The following is a 16705-nucleotide window of genomic DNA, read 5'->3' on the forward strand; positions in this document are numbered from 1 at the left end:
AAGCCGAAATGCATGCATTTTAGCTCACGCAGGCTGGCGTGAGGTCTGGAACATGACAAGGGAATTAGAATTGAGAAAAACGGATGTAGCTGGTGGAATACTTAACTTTAATCCATTAATGACGAACGTCGCTCTTTATGGTACATGATTTACAATATATAAAGTACAAATACTGGCGCCTTGCTAGGTCGTAGCAAATAACATAGCTGAAGGCTATGCTAACTATCGTCTCGGCAAGTGAGAGTGTAGAAGTCAGTGAACCATCGCTAGCAAAGTCGGCTGTACAACTGGGGCGAATGCTAGGAAGTCTCTCCGCCCGACGTGTGGAGGACCACATGTTGACGTATGCGATGAGGTGGGGAGCCTAACAACAGGCGAGGCTGTGCCACCCAAACCCTGTCATTCGGACTGCGGGGAGATAGGAAGCGCCTGAAAACCTGTTCCAGGGTGCATGCCAACATAGGGTGTATGCGCCCGCAGAGAGACAGAAGGGCTGACCTCCATCAGCCAGGCCACCCAGTGGGCGAAGACGACATATGGTCCGGAGTGTGCAAGAGTTCCATGTCGGAGGACAACTGGTCACGGGAAATGATCGGTGGCACATTACCCACGGAGGCGCCCGACGGTTGCAGCGACGTGTCCACTGTGGGCATCGCTGGCGAGAGAACAGGCAGTGGCGGTAGCGGTAGCGGTGGCGGTGGCACGTCGCTATGAGGTAAAATGGAAGGCAGCATCGGTAACACCTGGGGCTGAGGCGAGCCAGTAGATGGGTCCCCGGGGTGCTGACCGGACGGCACTGTCGCTGAAAGCAGACTGCGAGAGGCAGATCCCATGCGACGACAGAGGTGCAGCTGATTGAGATGTCGACGCACCTCAGCAGAGGCCTCCAAAACCAGATACATAGCACGCCCGAGGCAGCGAAGAATGCGCCCTTCAAGCCAACGCCGTGAACCTCGATAGTGGTGATAGTAGACAACGTCGCCTGGAGCAAAAGCAGGTGTCTGCCGCTGCACAGGAACCTGATGCGGCGGATGTAACAAAGACATAAAGGTTCGATGAGGCCGACCGTGGAGCAACTCAGCCGGCGAGCGACCATCTCGGGGCTGAGAGTGATACAAGGACAAAAAGAACAATAACGCGTCCTCCCAAGAATGCGACTCTTTCAACTTCAACATCTGTGAGTTGAAAGTCCTGACCAATCGTACAGCGGCACCGTTTGACTGTGGGGAAAATGACACGGACATCAGATGTTGAATACCATTGGCCTTGCAGAATGAATGAAATTCTGCGGACATAAATTGTGGGCCATTTTCGGAAAAAAATAGTCTGTGGAAGACCTTCAATGCAAAAGATAGCAGACAATGCTTGGATTGTGGCAGCTGACGTGGAAGACATCTGCACAACATAAGGAAAATTACCAAATGAATCTACCACAACCAACCATCGAGCATTCCAGAATGGACCAGCAAAATCAATGTGTAATCGTTGCCAAGGGGAAGTGGCTTTTGGCCATGCAAAGAATTTCTGCGGTGGTGCTGATTGTTGTTCGGCACACACTATGCAAGAAGAGCACATTTTCATAATCGCGGCATTGATTCCGAACCAAGAACAGTGCTGACGAGCAAGTTCTTTCGTTCTCACTATACCCCAATGTCCTTGGTGGAGAAGCTGTAAGACAGAGGACTGTAACGAACGTGGTACCACGACCCTGGACTGATCATTATCAGAACGCAACAGCAAAACACCACGTCGTACAAAAAGTCTCTCCTTGTGAGCAAAAAATCAGCGAACCAACGGATCCCCGATCCATGACTTTGACAAGGACCATTGCGTAGCAACAAAACGCAGAACGGGAGCAAGGACAGGGTTGGCAGCTGTGGCTGTAGCTACACGACGAAAATCAATCGGAAATCATTCGACCACGTCATCAGTTTCCGCATCAATGAACATGCAAGCAAGTTCGGAGGAATCAAATGCCCTATCCTCAGCAACAGGCAAGTGGGACAACGCATTGGCATTTCCGTGCTTAGCAGTGGACCGATACAAGATATCGTAGCGGTACTGCGAGAGGAAAATAGACTAGCGAATGAATTTCTGTGCTGTACATGGAGGTACAGGCTTGGTCGAATGAAAAGTGATGTCAAAGGTTTGTGGTCCGTGATTATGGTAAAGTGACGACCATACAAGGAATCATGAAACTTTGTAACACCAAATACGAGAGCCAATGCTTCTTTCTCGATCTGTGAACAATTTCTTTGAGCAGACGAGAGCAATTTGGATGCAAAGGAAATAGGGCGATCGTGCAATCCATCTTTGTGTGCAAGCACAGCACCGATCCCGAAATCCGATGCATCCACCATCAACAAGAGGGGCTTCTGGGGATCGAATGGCGTAAGGCAAGTATTGGAAAGCAACGCTGATTTCAACTGACGAAAGGCGTGTTCACATTCCGTCGTCCAGACGAACAGAACACCCTTACGGCGTAAGCGATGAAGCGGAGTTGAAATGGAAGAGGCATGCGGCTCATAGCCGTGGTAATAATTGGTAATAATTTATTTTTTCCAGCACACTCTGTATCTGCATCAAATTCTGCGGCGACGGCAAGTCTTGTATGGCACGGAGGTGCATTGGACTGGGATGTATGCCTTGGGCATTGAGTACATGTCCCAAGTATGGCAAGTCCCGAGCAAAAAACACCAATTTGTCCTTCCGTAAGCGAAGACCATTTTGTCGCAAGACCTGAAACAATGTTCTGAGATTGGCCAAATGTTCTTCTTCCGTCTTTCCGGAGATCACAATATCATCCAGATAATTTGCTGCAGTAGGGACCGACGCACAAACAGTTTGTAGATATTGTGGAAACAATGCAGGGGCGGATGCACACCCGAAAGGCAGTCGTTTGAATCGATACAAACCGAGATGCGTGTTAACCACCGAAACGCGCTGGGATTCTTTGTTCACCGGTATCTGCAAGTAGGCATCTGCTAGGTCCAACTTCGAAAAATATTTACCCGGGCACAGTTTGTCAAAAAGATCTTCCGGGCGGGGTAAAGGAAAAGTTGCAATCACTAGTTGTGGATTCACTGTTGCCTTGAAGTCCACACAAAGTCTCAACTTTCCGGAAGGTTTTGACAAAATTACTAAGGGCGATGCCCAGAGAGAAGCCTGCACATGTTCAATTACACCTTGTGATTCCAAATTGTGTAATGTTTTTGCGACCTCATCACGCAATGCGTGGGGAACATTGCGCGCTCTGAAAAATTTTGGTTGCGCATTTACTTTCAGCTTCAAATGTGCTTTATAGTTCTTAGCGCAACCGAGGCCCGGTGCAAAAATGTCTGCAACTTCTTCACATAGACAAGAAACACTGTCTGAAGGCACAGTCTGGTTCACTGATAGGACCTTATTTACTATAGACAAGTTAAACAATTGAAATAAATCGAAACCAAACAAGTTCACTGCAGAAGAAGAACGAAGGACGTAAAATGACACAAGTTTTGTTTGTCCTTTGTATGTTGCAAGGAGGCTGCACTGTCCTAACACAGGGATCTCTTGACCTGAATAGCTAGTTAACTTAACAGTTGCGGCACGCAACGGAGGTGTGCCCAGCAGTTTGTAAGTGAAACTGCAGCTCCGGTATCGAGCTGGAATGCTATCACTTTGCCGTTAATGTCCAAGTCTACAAAAAGTTTATTGTCCTGCTGAAGACAAGAGCGACTGTCTTGTGCAACGTGAACTGACACTGGTACATAATCACTTGCAACTTGATGGGAGTTCCGGCGATGTCGACGCACACTATTTTTGGGACGAACACAGTCACTGTGAGAGAGAGTGGCACTGCGCGGAGTGGAATGAACTACATGAATTTCCATGGGCCAAGTTTCGCGAGCCTGAGTATCCTTGTTTCGATGCCGATTCCGGCGCGAAGCAAAGGGCCTGGAATGGTTTTGAGCTTCCGATCTGAGCTTTTTCTACCAAACACTCTGAACATCTCCTTATTTATTACAATAAAAGCAAATAGCTTGGCGTGACGGGCAATTCTCACGCGAATGTTTAGTAGCACACTGCGGGCATAATTTGATCACTGCATTTGCTTGCCGGCACGACACACATGGCTGAGAGCCTGGCGCCAGCAGCGTGGCCGGGCGCGAGGGCTGTTTACTGCTCCGTGCAGCTCGCCCGGCGGGCCAGTTAACCTGACACGCTGCTGGCGAAGTTTCAAATGATTCCTGAGCAAAGTCAAGTGTGTCCTGCCGATCCAATATGTCCATCACTTGTTGAAGGGAGGGATTTACTAGTTTCAAAATCTGTTCCTTTATACGAACATCAGAAACGTTCTGTGCAATTGCATCACGTACCATAGTATCTGAATAAGGGAGTCCACATTGACACTCAAAAGCACAATCCCTAGTAAGATGTTGCAATCTTGCAACCCACTCCCGATTAGTCTGACCTGCCGTATGTTTTGTACGAAAGAAGGTATACCTTTTCGCATCTACATTGACTAATTGTTTGAAATACGCATCTAATGCAGACAAAATTTCTTCGTAGGACAGAGTTGCTGCGTCACGTCGGAGAAATAATTTGACTATCACACGGTACGTTTGTACCCCCCCGGATGAAAGGAGGAAAGGCTGCCGCTCGTTACCTTGAATTCTATAGGCGGTGAGATGGAATCCAAATTGGTGTGACCACTCTGTCCAGCTTTCCAGAGCAGCATCAAAAGGTCGAAAAGCGGGTGCAACAGCATGCTGTAGCTGTGTTAGCGGTGGAGCAGCGGCTGCCGCATCGTTTTGCATTGCACGTTGACCCTGGATGAGCTGTCCAAGAGCATCCAGTAATGACTGAGAGCATAGAATTCAGTGAACCATCACTAGCAAAATCGGCTGTAGAATTGGGCGAGTGCTAGGAAGTCTCTCTAGACCTGCCGTGTGGCGGTGCTCAGTCTGCAATCACTGATAGTGGTGACACGCGGGTCCGACGTAGGACTGCGGCCGATTTAAAGGCTACCACCTAGCAAGTGCGGTGTCTGGCGGTGACACCACAGTAACCACCCCATTGGAGCAGCAGGACATGCCCCATCCTCCTCTGGCATCAACAGGGAAGAAGACACCTGCTAAGGTGCCCCCTCCAAGGATGACACAAACAAGAAGTCTGCCACCAACCAGTGGCTGGCCGAGCCACAGGTTGCAGTTCATACAAAAGAGTGACTTGTGGCACAGAAAAGAACCAAACAGGAAAATCCTATCAGAAACAGAAATCTCACTAGGACAAGAAAGAAAACTTGAAACTTAAACTGAACTCCACTGCTCAGTTCAATCAGCCCCATCTTGCTGGAGGTAGAGCCTATGAGTAATAATGAAGAATAACAATTTCAGATGGAATGCATCTCAGTTGCAAAGTAATTCGTGCTCCTTTTTCCCATTCACAGCTTCATCAGAACCCAATCTGATGTTCCTTCAATGGAATTGTAATGGCTACCATTGCCACCTGGCCAAACTCAGTCATTTAATGTCTGTTTCTTCTGTAGTTGCCATAGCACTCCAGGAGTCAAGTTCTAAGAAACCCAACTCTCTACTAATAAAAGCTAAGAATGGTGTTAACACAGAAAATGCATCTGGAGGAGTCTGCAGACTCATATGCTCAAATTTTCAGTGAGCTGGTGCCACTGACAACTGTGTTAGAAGCTGTGACTGCTGATATGTAGCTGTCAGTCGGAATAACAATGTGTAATATCTATCTACCTACCTACCTTTGGACACCATTATACCATATCAAGAGCTGCTGGAGCTAATGGAATGGCTGCCTCCACCCTGCCTTTTAGTGGTGGACTTCGTGTGCACAATCCTTTGGAAGGAAGCAAACCTACATCTAGTGAGTGTCAAGTAATAGAACAGTTCATTTCGGTACTAAAAGTCCACTTACTTAACACTGGAGCTGCACTGTGTTTCAGAACAACCCATAGAACATATGCAGCCGTTGATTGTACAGTTTGCAGCCAGAAAATCTCACCCTTGATCCACTGGTATGTCCATGACGACCTTTATGACAGCATCCACTTTATTATTATTTTATCTGTCTCAAACCATAGATCACTGGTACATGTACCATGTTGGTCATTTTGAAAAGCCAAATCACAAGCTTTCACTTCCAAAGTGACTTCAGGAACCAGTAAGGAGGAGGCTATTGAAGGAGTGGAAGAAGATATTATTGACATAATTATACACACTGTGGAAGCAATGATGCCCTATTCTTCAGGTCCTTCCCAATGGACACCTGTGCCCTTGTGGTGTGAAGAAGTAGCTTGTGCTATTAGAGAGCATCGTAGGCACTTCGACACAAGTGCCATCTCTCTGTCTAACATTTGATAGCATTCAAGAGGGTTTGAGCAGAGGCACAGTTATTAATGAAAAAGAGAAAGCAGGACTGTTGGAAACAGTACGTATCATCTGTGAGAGCCTCAAGTTTGGACTAAACTCTGTCGCATTTGCAGCCACCCACCATCGACAGTAGTTGCTCGTATCTCCACGAATGGCAACGTCTGATACTGAAATCATTGCTGACTGTTTCACAGCATACTTCACAGAAGTATCCGCATGCAGTAATTGCCATTCTAATTTCCCAAGCTGGAATCACATGGTGGATCGAAGCTACCCACATTCATGTGTGTGAATAATACACTGTTCCATGTAGGGAATGAGAGTTCTGCAGCACTTAAGTGCAGTATCATTACACAGCTGCCGACCCAATAAAATCCAAAAATCAAATTCTTAAAGACCTTAACAACAAAAGCATAAAACATGTCCTACGGTTTTTCAATTGTATTTGATAGGGAGGCTAGCTTCCCCACAATGGCGGAAGACTATTATTATTCCTATCCTGACACCAGGAAAAGAACTGCTAATTTTGGCTAATTATTAACCACTCTCTAACATACAGGCTGTGTAAATTATTTGAAACAATAGTCAATCAATGACACTGAAACTTCCTGGCAGATTAAAACTGTGTGCCCGACTGAGACTCAGACTCGGGTCCTTTGCCTTTCGTGGGCAAGTGCTCCACCATCTGAGCTACCGAAGCACGACTCATGCCCAGTACTCACAGCTTTATTTCTGCCAGTATCTCGACTCCTACCTTCCAAACTTTACAGAAGCTCTTCTGTGAACCTTGCAGGCAAAGGACCCGAGTTCAAGTCTCGGTCGGGCACACAGTTTTAATCTGTCAGGAAGTTTCATATCAGCGCACACTCCCCTGCAGAGTGGAATCAGTGACACTGTTGGTACCTGGAAGCCAGAACACATTTTTTGAAATTCGGAAGTGGCTTTTGGGCATTCTGAATCATCTGGAATCTGCAGTGCGTGATAATTTCGCACATCACCAACACCTGATTGCTGTGTTCTTCAATCTACAAAAGACGTACGATACAGTCTGGTGCCATCACACCCTATCTGCTTGGAAGGAGAGGCACACAGTGGTCAACTGCAATCCCATTAGTTATTATTATTATTATTATTATTATTATTATTATTATTATTATTGCGAATATAGATTTTGGCTATTTATAGCCATATTCAGTGCATTTTCATTGGATTTTAAGAGACTTGCAGCAGTTCATGTTGGCATATGTTTTTTCAGGTGTATATGCAGAAGGACACTGAGACGGATTTGCGAGAATAATAAAAGCAAGTGGGGTTGCGACTGACTGCTGACTGTGTCTCCTTCCTTATAGTCCATGGTCACTGTGCATTGTTGTGGCATTGCCCCAAGTGGCCTCAGGCTAGTTTCTACATACAAACTGGTGGACATTCTCGATATTTTTTGAATTTATTTTATTTACCTTGCTGTTTAGGCTAAACAACTGTAGAATCATATAGTTTGCATTTTCTGTCCCATTTTAGTTTACTGACTTTGATGACCTTTCTTAGATTATCCGTCACTGATCAGCTACAGTTTCTAGATGCCTGGGTTTTATCATGTTTTTAACTATCTGGCTGAAGTTACTGCATTGCACATTTTCAACCACAGTGACATGGTCACAGACCCACTAGCGGAGAATTCTCCTTTTCTCACTTAATATCTTTTCAACTGGTTTTTCCTGTGGATTGATGGAATGATACTAAAGTAGTTTAGTTTAGTCCCCATAAACCCATAATCATCATCAGCACAATCTCCGTATACTAACTCTTCTACATTCCTGTGCAGTGATTGACAGTTAACCAGCTGTCTGCTTACATCAACGGCCAATGTGAAGCTGGCTAAACACAAACTCACCCACCCAGTTGCTGAATATGTTGCAGATCACATTGCTGAATATGTTGTAAATCACATTACCACTGTCCAAAGACAGTACCTATGCCAGTTTAATCTTCATTGTTAGCACAGATTTCTCTGAACTGTGTGAATCTGTACCCATAGTCTCATATTTCCTGTCCTGTTATTTTCCCCATTGTTCTTCTCTTTTCAAAATCTTACTTCTCCCCAAGTATGAGCAGCTTTAAGCAATATAGTGATAGATTATTGTTAATAATTCTGCAGATTAAGTTCCTATGATTCCATGTATTTTTGTTAGTGTATACCTTGATACATGCTACAACCTTAAAGTACTGCTGCTTGATGGAACCTTCACACCATAATGAATGAATCAGTTAGTTAATGCATTCTGGTGCAATAAACTCTGTGGAGCTTTCAGCTGCTTCTGTTAGGTACCAATTTCCTTGAGCAACTGTAATTTGTCCTCAGTACTAAAATAAGTTTCATTTTTGTAAAACAGTATTTTTGATGATGTGTGATCATTTTCTTGTTTCAGATGAAATCTTCCAAATTCTGTCTGTAAACCATCCATGGACAGAAAAGGAAAGTCTATACAAGAACTATTTAAAATTATTTTTGGGTGTATTTTATGGATCCTGCAGAGATTTGTGTGAACTTAAATACATGGTAAATTTATTTATACATCTTCTTTTTCTTTATATTGTTGAGAGAGTGTATCACTGCAACTTTCAGAAAGTTTAGAAGTAAATTGAACGATCTTGTATTTTATGAAGTACAAGATTGGAATGTTTAACCTACCAGACATAATCACATTCTGTGTCACAAATGTTTAGAAAGAAGTTGCAGTTGTGTAAAATTTGGACACATTTTTTGTGGGTGAGGCATGTTGACACTTACACCTCTGGAATGTGCCTTTTACTCAGACAATTCTTTTCTGTATAAGTCGTCTTCAGAACAGTACTCTGCAAAACATCCTTGACATAAATCTGGGATCATCACCAAATCGGCTACCACTTATATTGTAACTGAAGATGAGTATTGCATGTAACTTACTCCACAAAAGGATTCCTCATATTAGCAATCTGGGTAGTTACCTGTATTGTGAGGATTAGTTTTTATTGCAATGTGTCCTAATAGATAAGTGAATTTCATTGTTTCAAATTTTAGCAGCACATCTGTCCAAGGTACTATACTTCAGTGTTTGTACTAGCAGAGTGACTCTTGAATTCAGGTCAAGCTACCATACTACAAATATTCCACCCACACCTGCTAACCAGTGACAAAGAGACACTGTCATTACCCAATACCAGCCTGGAGTGGAACAACTTAACCACTCCTTCCTCTGAAAGTGGTATTATGCCGCTCACCCACCAACGAAATATCTTCATCCATCCTAAGGTAATTTGTGCTCCCAATTGCTTGTCACATTATCATTTGTGTGAAAGAGCCAGATTCAGATCTTGGCCTCTGCATCAAACTAGACTAATTCATTCCACTCCTGCATTGTCCACGATTCTGTTGGCCTCAACCTGTGCAAGTCCCTAAGACACTAAACTCAGTGATGCCCTGCTGTCCTCCTATTTCTAATCACTACTTAATCTGCAGGAAGCACTTAATCCCATATTTTATTGACTGTTCCATCCCACCACCCCTCCTGACCTGCTTGAACCCTCCAGGGGGCTCACAACTGCTTTGTGAGTACATGCTTGGCTACCATGGGCCCACAGTGTTTGCAGCATTACTTCCTTTCCATGCTGCAAGTTTTGTGCTTCTACTACCCTTTTTCCCTTCTACCTCTCCGTCAGATGGTTTTCTTGGTGCAGGCCTTGCTTGGACCTTGTTTATAGTTTGGGACTTGAGTTTCCACAGCTGGCATTTTCTACAACTTGTCATTAAATAAATACATTGTCCTTATTGTCGGATTCCCCCCCCCCCCCTCCTCCTCTCCCCGAGCTGTGGACCTTGCCGTTGGTGGGGAGGCTTGCGTGAATCAGTGATACAGATAGCTGTACCATAGTTGCAACCACAACGTAGGGGTATCTGTTGAGAGGCCAGACAAATGTGTGGTTCCTGAAGAGGGGCAGCAGCCTTTTCAGTAGTTGCAGGGGCAACAGTCTGGTTGATTGACTGATCTGCCCTTGTAACACTAACCAAAACAGCCTTGCTGTGCTAGTACTGTGAACGGCTGAAAGCAAGGGGAAACTACAGCCGTAATTTTTCCTGAGGGCATGCAGCTTTACTGTATGGTTAAATGATGATGGCGTTCTCTTGAGTAAAATATTCCGGAGGTAAAATAGTCCCCCATTCGGATCTCCGGGCGTGGACTACCCAAGAGGACGTCGTTATCAGCAGAAAGAAAACTGGCGTTCTACGGATCGGAGTGTGGAATGTCGGATCCCTTAATCGGACAAGTAGGTTAGAAAATTTTAAAGGGAAATGGGTAGGTTAAAGTAAGATATAGTGGGAATTAGTGAAGTTCGGTGGCAGGAGGAACAAGACTTTTGGTCAGGTGAATACAGGGCTATAAATTTAAAATCAAATAGGGGTAATGCAGGAGTAGGTTTATTAATTAATAGGAAAATAGGAATGCGGGTAAGCTACTACAAACAGCATAGTGAAGGCATTATTGTAGCCAAGATAGATACGAAGCCCATGCCTACTACAGTAGTACAAGTTTATATGCCATCTAGCTCTGCATATGACAAAAAAATTGATGAAATGTATGATAAGATAAAAGAAATTATTCAGATAGTGAAGGGAGGCAAAAATTTAAGTCATGTGTGACTGGAATTCGGGAGTAGGAAAAGGAAGAGAAGGAAACATAGTAGGTGAATATGGATTGGGGGTAAGAAATGAAAGAGGAAGTGGTCTGGAAGAATTTTACACAGAGCATAACTTAATCATAGCTAACACTTTTTTCAAGAATCATGAAAGAAGGTTGTATACATGGAAGAAGCCCGGAGATGTTAGAAGGTATCAGATATATTATATAATGGTAAGACAGAGATTTAGGAACCAGGTTTTAAATTGTAAGACATTTTCAGGGGTAGATGAGGACTCTGTCCACAATGTATTGGTTATGAACTGTAGATTAAAACTGAAGAAGCTTCGAAAAGGTGGGAATTTAAGGAGATGGGACGTGGATAAAATGACTAAAACAGAGGTTGTACAGAGTTTCAGGGAGAGCATAAGGGAACAATTGACAGAAATGGGGGAAAGAAATACAGAAGAAGAATAATGGTAGCTTTGAGGGATGAAGTAGTGAAGGCAGCTGAGGATCAAGTAGATAAAAAGATGAGGGCTAGTGGAAATCCTTGGGTAACAGAAGAAATATTGAATTTAATTGATGAAAGGAGAAAATATAAAAATGCGGTAAATGAAGCAGGCAAAAAGGAATACAAACGACTCAAAAATGAGATCAACAGAAACTGCAAAGTGGCTAAGCAGGGATTGCTAGAGGACAAATGTAAAGATGTAGAGGCTTATCTCACTAGGGGTAAGATAGATACTGCCTACAGGAAAATTAGAGAGACCTTTGGAGAAAAGAGAACCACTTCTATGAATATCAAGAGCACAGATGGAAACCCAGTTCTAAGCAAAGAAGGGAAAACAGAAAGGTGGAAGGAGTATATAGAGGGTCTATACAAGGGTGATGTACTTGAGGACAATATTATGGAAATGGAAGAGGATGTAGATGAAGATGAAATGGGAGATATGATTCTGCATGAAGAATTTGACAGAAACAAGGCCCCAGAAGTAGACAACATTCCATTAGAACTACTGACAGCCTTGTGAGAGCCAGTCCTGACAAAACTCTACCGTCTGGTGAGCATCATGTATGAGACAGGTGAAATACCCTCAGACTTCAAGAAGAATATAATAATTCCAATCCCAAAGAAAGCAGGTGTTGACAGATGTGAAAATTACTGAACTATCAGTTTAATAAGTCACAGCTGCAAAATACTAACACAAATTCTTTACAAACGAATGGAAAAACTGGTAGAAGCCGACCTCAGGGAAGATCAGTTTGGATTCTGTAGAAATATTGAAACATGTGAGGTATTACTGACCCTATGACTTATCTTAGAAAATAGATTAAGGAAAGGCAAACATACACTTATAGCATTTGTAGACTTGGAGAAAGCTTTTGACAATGTTGATTGGAATACTCTCTTTCAAATTCTCAAGGTGGCAGGGTAAAATACAGGGAGCAAAAGGCTATTTACAATTTGTACAGAAACTAAATGGCAGTTATGAGTCGAGGGACATGAAAGGGAAGCAGTGGTTGGGAAGCGAGTGAGACAGTGTTGTAGCCTCTCTCCAATGTTATTCCATCTGTATATTGAGCAAGCTGTAAAGGAAACAAAAGAAAAATTCGGAGTAGGTATTAAAATCCATGGAGAAGAAATAAAAATGTTGAGGTTCACCTATGACATTGTAATTCTGTCAGAAACAGCAAAGGACTTGGAGAGCAGTTGAACGGAATGGATAATGTCTTGCAGGGAGGATATAAGATGAACATCAACAAAAGCAAAATGAGGATAATGGAATGTAGTCGAATTAAGTTGGGTGATGTTGAGAGTATTAGATTAGGAAATGAGACACTTAAAGTAGTAAAGGAGTTTTGCTATTTGGGGAGCAAAATAACTGATGATGGTCGAAGTAGAGAGGATATAAAATGCAGACTGCCAATGGGAAGGAAAGTGTTTCTGAAGAAGAGAAATTTAACATTGAGTATATATTTAAGTGTAAGGAAGTCATTTCGGAAAGTATTTGTATGGAGTGTAGCCATGTATGGAAGTGAAACGTAGACGATAAATAGTTTGGACAAGAAGAGAATAGAAGCTTTTGAAATGTGCTGCTACAGAAGAAAGCTGAAGATTAGATGGGTAGATCACATGACTGATGAGGAGGTATTGAATAGAATTGGGGAGAAGAGGAGTTTGTGGCACAACTTGACAAGAAGAAGGGACCGGTTGGTAGGATGTGTTCTGAGGCATCAAGGGATCACAAATTTAGCATTGGATGGCAGCAAGGAGCATAAAAATCGTAGAGGGAGACCAAGAGATGAATACACTAAACAGATTCAGAAGGATGTAGGTTGCAGTAGGTACTGGGAGATGATAAAGCTTGCACAGGATAGAGTAGCATGGAGAGCTGCATCAAACCAGTCTCAGGACTGAAGACAACAACAACATTGTTCAATTTCACCTCCAGAAGTATCGATCATGCAGGGAGGTCGCTCAATACAGTGTTTGCTCCATCTTTGCACCCTCCCACTTACTAAGGTAATACACCAAAAACCCAACACAGTAGCCATTCTGTTGGGGGGGGGGGGGGGGGGGTCGTCAAGTGCCTGCATGGTGTTGCGCCCTGACCATGCAGGGATTGCATTGTGGATGCCAGAGTTAAAAATACTCCATGTATGACAAGGAATACGTGCCATCATGACTGGGGTATAAGGACTCCGTGCAGTGGATTACAGGCCAGGTAGCAGCTGCCGAGGCTGCGTGGTGCCCTGGGTGAGAGCCCCACTTTGGAGAGAGTGGCACCATGGCAGATGAGCTGCAAATGAAATGTATGAGGTTGTCTTCCACTGATGGCCATAGGACCCCAGAAATCTCTTTGGGAGGAAAGTCCTCATTTAATGCAGAGAGATACGACCCTAATATGTTCCCTTCCCTAGTTACAACAAGGGAGGAACATACGGCTAAGTGGCAAGCAGAGAATTACTCCCTGCAATAGTTGGTTTGCACAAATACTGACAGAGATCCCTTCTTTGCCACAAAACCCTTATTCTATGTGGATAACTTAAAAGACGATTTGGAGGAAATGGCAGCCATCTCTAAAATGAACAATGGGTCAGTTTTGATCAAAACAGCATCCCCTGTCCAGTCACAGGCACAGCTCGGTTGTAACAAGCTGGGTGACATACTGGTGACAGTCACTCCTTGTAATAGTGTAAATATGGTTCAGGGCATCATTTTCCACTGAGGCTTGCTCCTACAATATAATGATAAGCTATGTGTCAATTTGGAATGATGGGGTGTAAACTTTGTCCATCGTGTACATAGGAGGCCAAAGAACAATAGGGTTGCCACTGGTGTCTTCAACTTGGTATTTCAGGGTGATTCCTTGCCCGAAAAGGTCATGGTTATGGTATACCAATGTTATGTGAAACCTTATGTTCTGCCACCCCTGTGCTGTGCTTCAAATGTTTGAAATTTGGGCACATGTTTTCGCATTGCAAACCTAGCTCCATCTGTTGACATTGTGGACATCACTGCATGCGAATGCTCCTTGTGCCCTCGCCCCCCCCATCTGTGTTAAATGTGAAAGCACCATTCTCCCTGCTTGCCACATTGCACCATTTTCTAGAAAGAAAAGAAAATACAATAGCATATGATTGTGGACAAACTAACTCATCAAGAAACCAAGAAGTAGTATGAGTACTTGCATCCAGAATGTACAGCAGTGTTATAAGCTGCAGCTACAATGATGTCATCACTGTGGTGATGGTACTACTGCCTGTTACACTTCCTGCAATGGGCCCTCAGGGCCACTTGACCAAGAGTACCCCACTGATGGTTGGGGGCTCTCCTCTTGCTGGTTCCCTCACACTCACTGTGGGATTGTTGGCCTCTCACACACTGGGTACATTGGTTCCCACCTCCCAGCCAGAGACAAATCACTTCCTCTGGCTTCTCTCGCCAAGAAAGAGTCCCTCAGGACACTTCCTTCCAAGACTTCTGCTGGTTTACAACTGGACACCATTCAGTGTCTGGTCGTAGAGCCTCACAATCATCACCATTAACTGAAACTGCTTCAGAGAAATCTTCAGAATCGTCGAAATCCTCTAAGGAGAGGAAAGATAAGTAGTAGTCCTCCAAGAAGAAAATTCTGGTGTCCCCCATCCCTCCAGATCCTTCCTGTACTCCTGTGGCTAAGGGGGAGATTCTGAGGCCCTGTGTCTCACCACACAACAGATCCCAGAACCCATGTGTATTGATGCCTTAATTCCTCAACCAGTGGCAGCAGGTGACCTTAGGGCATGACACACCTCCTTAGTCTGTTCATGGCCTATGGTATATGAACATTATTCTCCAGTGGAATTGTACCACCTGGCTGAGCTGTCATGTTATAAGCATTTTCTCTGCCTTTTGGGGACTGATGACCTCAGATGCTAAGTTCCTTAGTGCGTAGAGGCATTTGAGCCATTTGAACCTGCCTTTCACATTGAAATTCAGGAGACTTGGTTTCCAGCAGTGTGGACCCTGGCCCTTGGTGGATAATGGGGATATTATAAGAATTGTGCTGCCTATGACAAGGTGTCAGGCAAGAGTTAGAACATATGTTCTGAACACCCTATATAGTGAACTTATGCCTCTTAATACACCTTCAGAGTCTGTGGCTGTTCGGATAAGGGCATTTCACAATATTACCATCTGCATTGTTTTGTTTTCCTCCTTATTGATGGGGAAATGTCTCCGAACATATAGGTTGCATTGGTTTCTCAGTTCTCTCTCCCCCCCCCCCCCCCCCCCCCTCCCACACACACACACACACACACACACACACACACACACACACACACACACACACACACACACACACTTTTCCTAATCTTGAGTGATATCAGTGCCCATAACCCTTTGTGGGGAGGAACAAAGACCACTGGCCATGGTAAAGACCTTGAAAATTTAGTGGCCCAACTTGACTTTTGCCTCACAAATACTGGTGCCCCCACACACTTCAATGTGACACATGGAACTTTCTTGACCATTGAACTTTCCATCTGCAGTGCTTGTCTTTGCCTGTCTATCCACTGGAGAGTCCACGATGACCTGTACGGTACTGACCACTTCCCAATCTTTCTGTCCCTCCCTCAGTGTCACTCTTCTGAATGCCTGCTCAGATGGGCTCTCAACAGTCCTGACTGGGGTTATTCCACATCTGCTGTTGCCCGTGGCTCCCCACTGCATGGAGATATCAATGAGACAGTTTAGAACACAACTACAGCCATTCTATCTGTAGCTGATATAGGGATCCCCTGTTTCTGGTCCTGCCCTGATGGAAGACAGTACCTCAGTGGTCACCAGAAATCAGATGTCATTAGAGATATAAGCAGGCTGTCCAATGCCATAGGCGGCACCCATTGATAGAGTGCCTCATTGCATTTTAATGGCTCCTTGCCCTGGTGTGCCATCTAATAAAATGTTGGAAGTGGGAATGCTGGGAAGGTATTTTTCAACCATTGGACCATATATTTGTCCTTCACAGATGTGGGCAAGGATAACACATACCAGATGCCTGCAGGTGTACCAGCTGTTAACTTGAATGGCAGTGTCTACACTCACAGAGACACTGTCGCCAAACATTTTGCTTCGCATTATGCGTGAGCCCTGGCATCTGAGAAATATCAACCTGCCTTTCG

General features: G+C 44.2%; 1 protein-coding gene across 1 annotated transcript in view; it reads left to right on the forward strand.

Annotated features, from left to right (window-relative positions):
- Positions 1-16705, forward strand: part of LOC126279046 (origin recognition complex subunit 5-like) — a 131468-nt gene that overhangs the window by 79594 nt on the left and 35169 nt on the right. Inside the window, exon 6 of the mRNA XM_049979453.1 lies at positions 8807-8937. Coding sequence (XP_049835410.1) covers positions 8807-8937 — 131 coding nt within the window. The remainder of the gene's footprint in view (positions 1-8806; positions 8938-16705) is intronic.

The sequence above is a fragment of the Schistocerca gregaria genome, chromosome 6 (assembly GCF_023897955.1).
Source record: "Schistocerca gregaria isolate iqSchGreg1 chromosome 6, iqSchGreg1.2, whole genome shotgun sequence".
Lineage (NCBI taxonomy): Eukaryota > Metazoa > Arthropoda > Insecta > Orthoptera > Acrididae > Schistocerca > Schistocerca gregaria.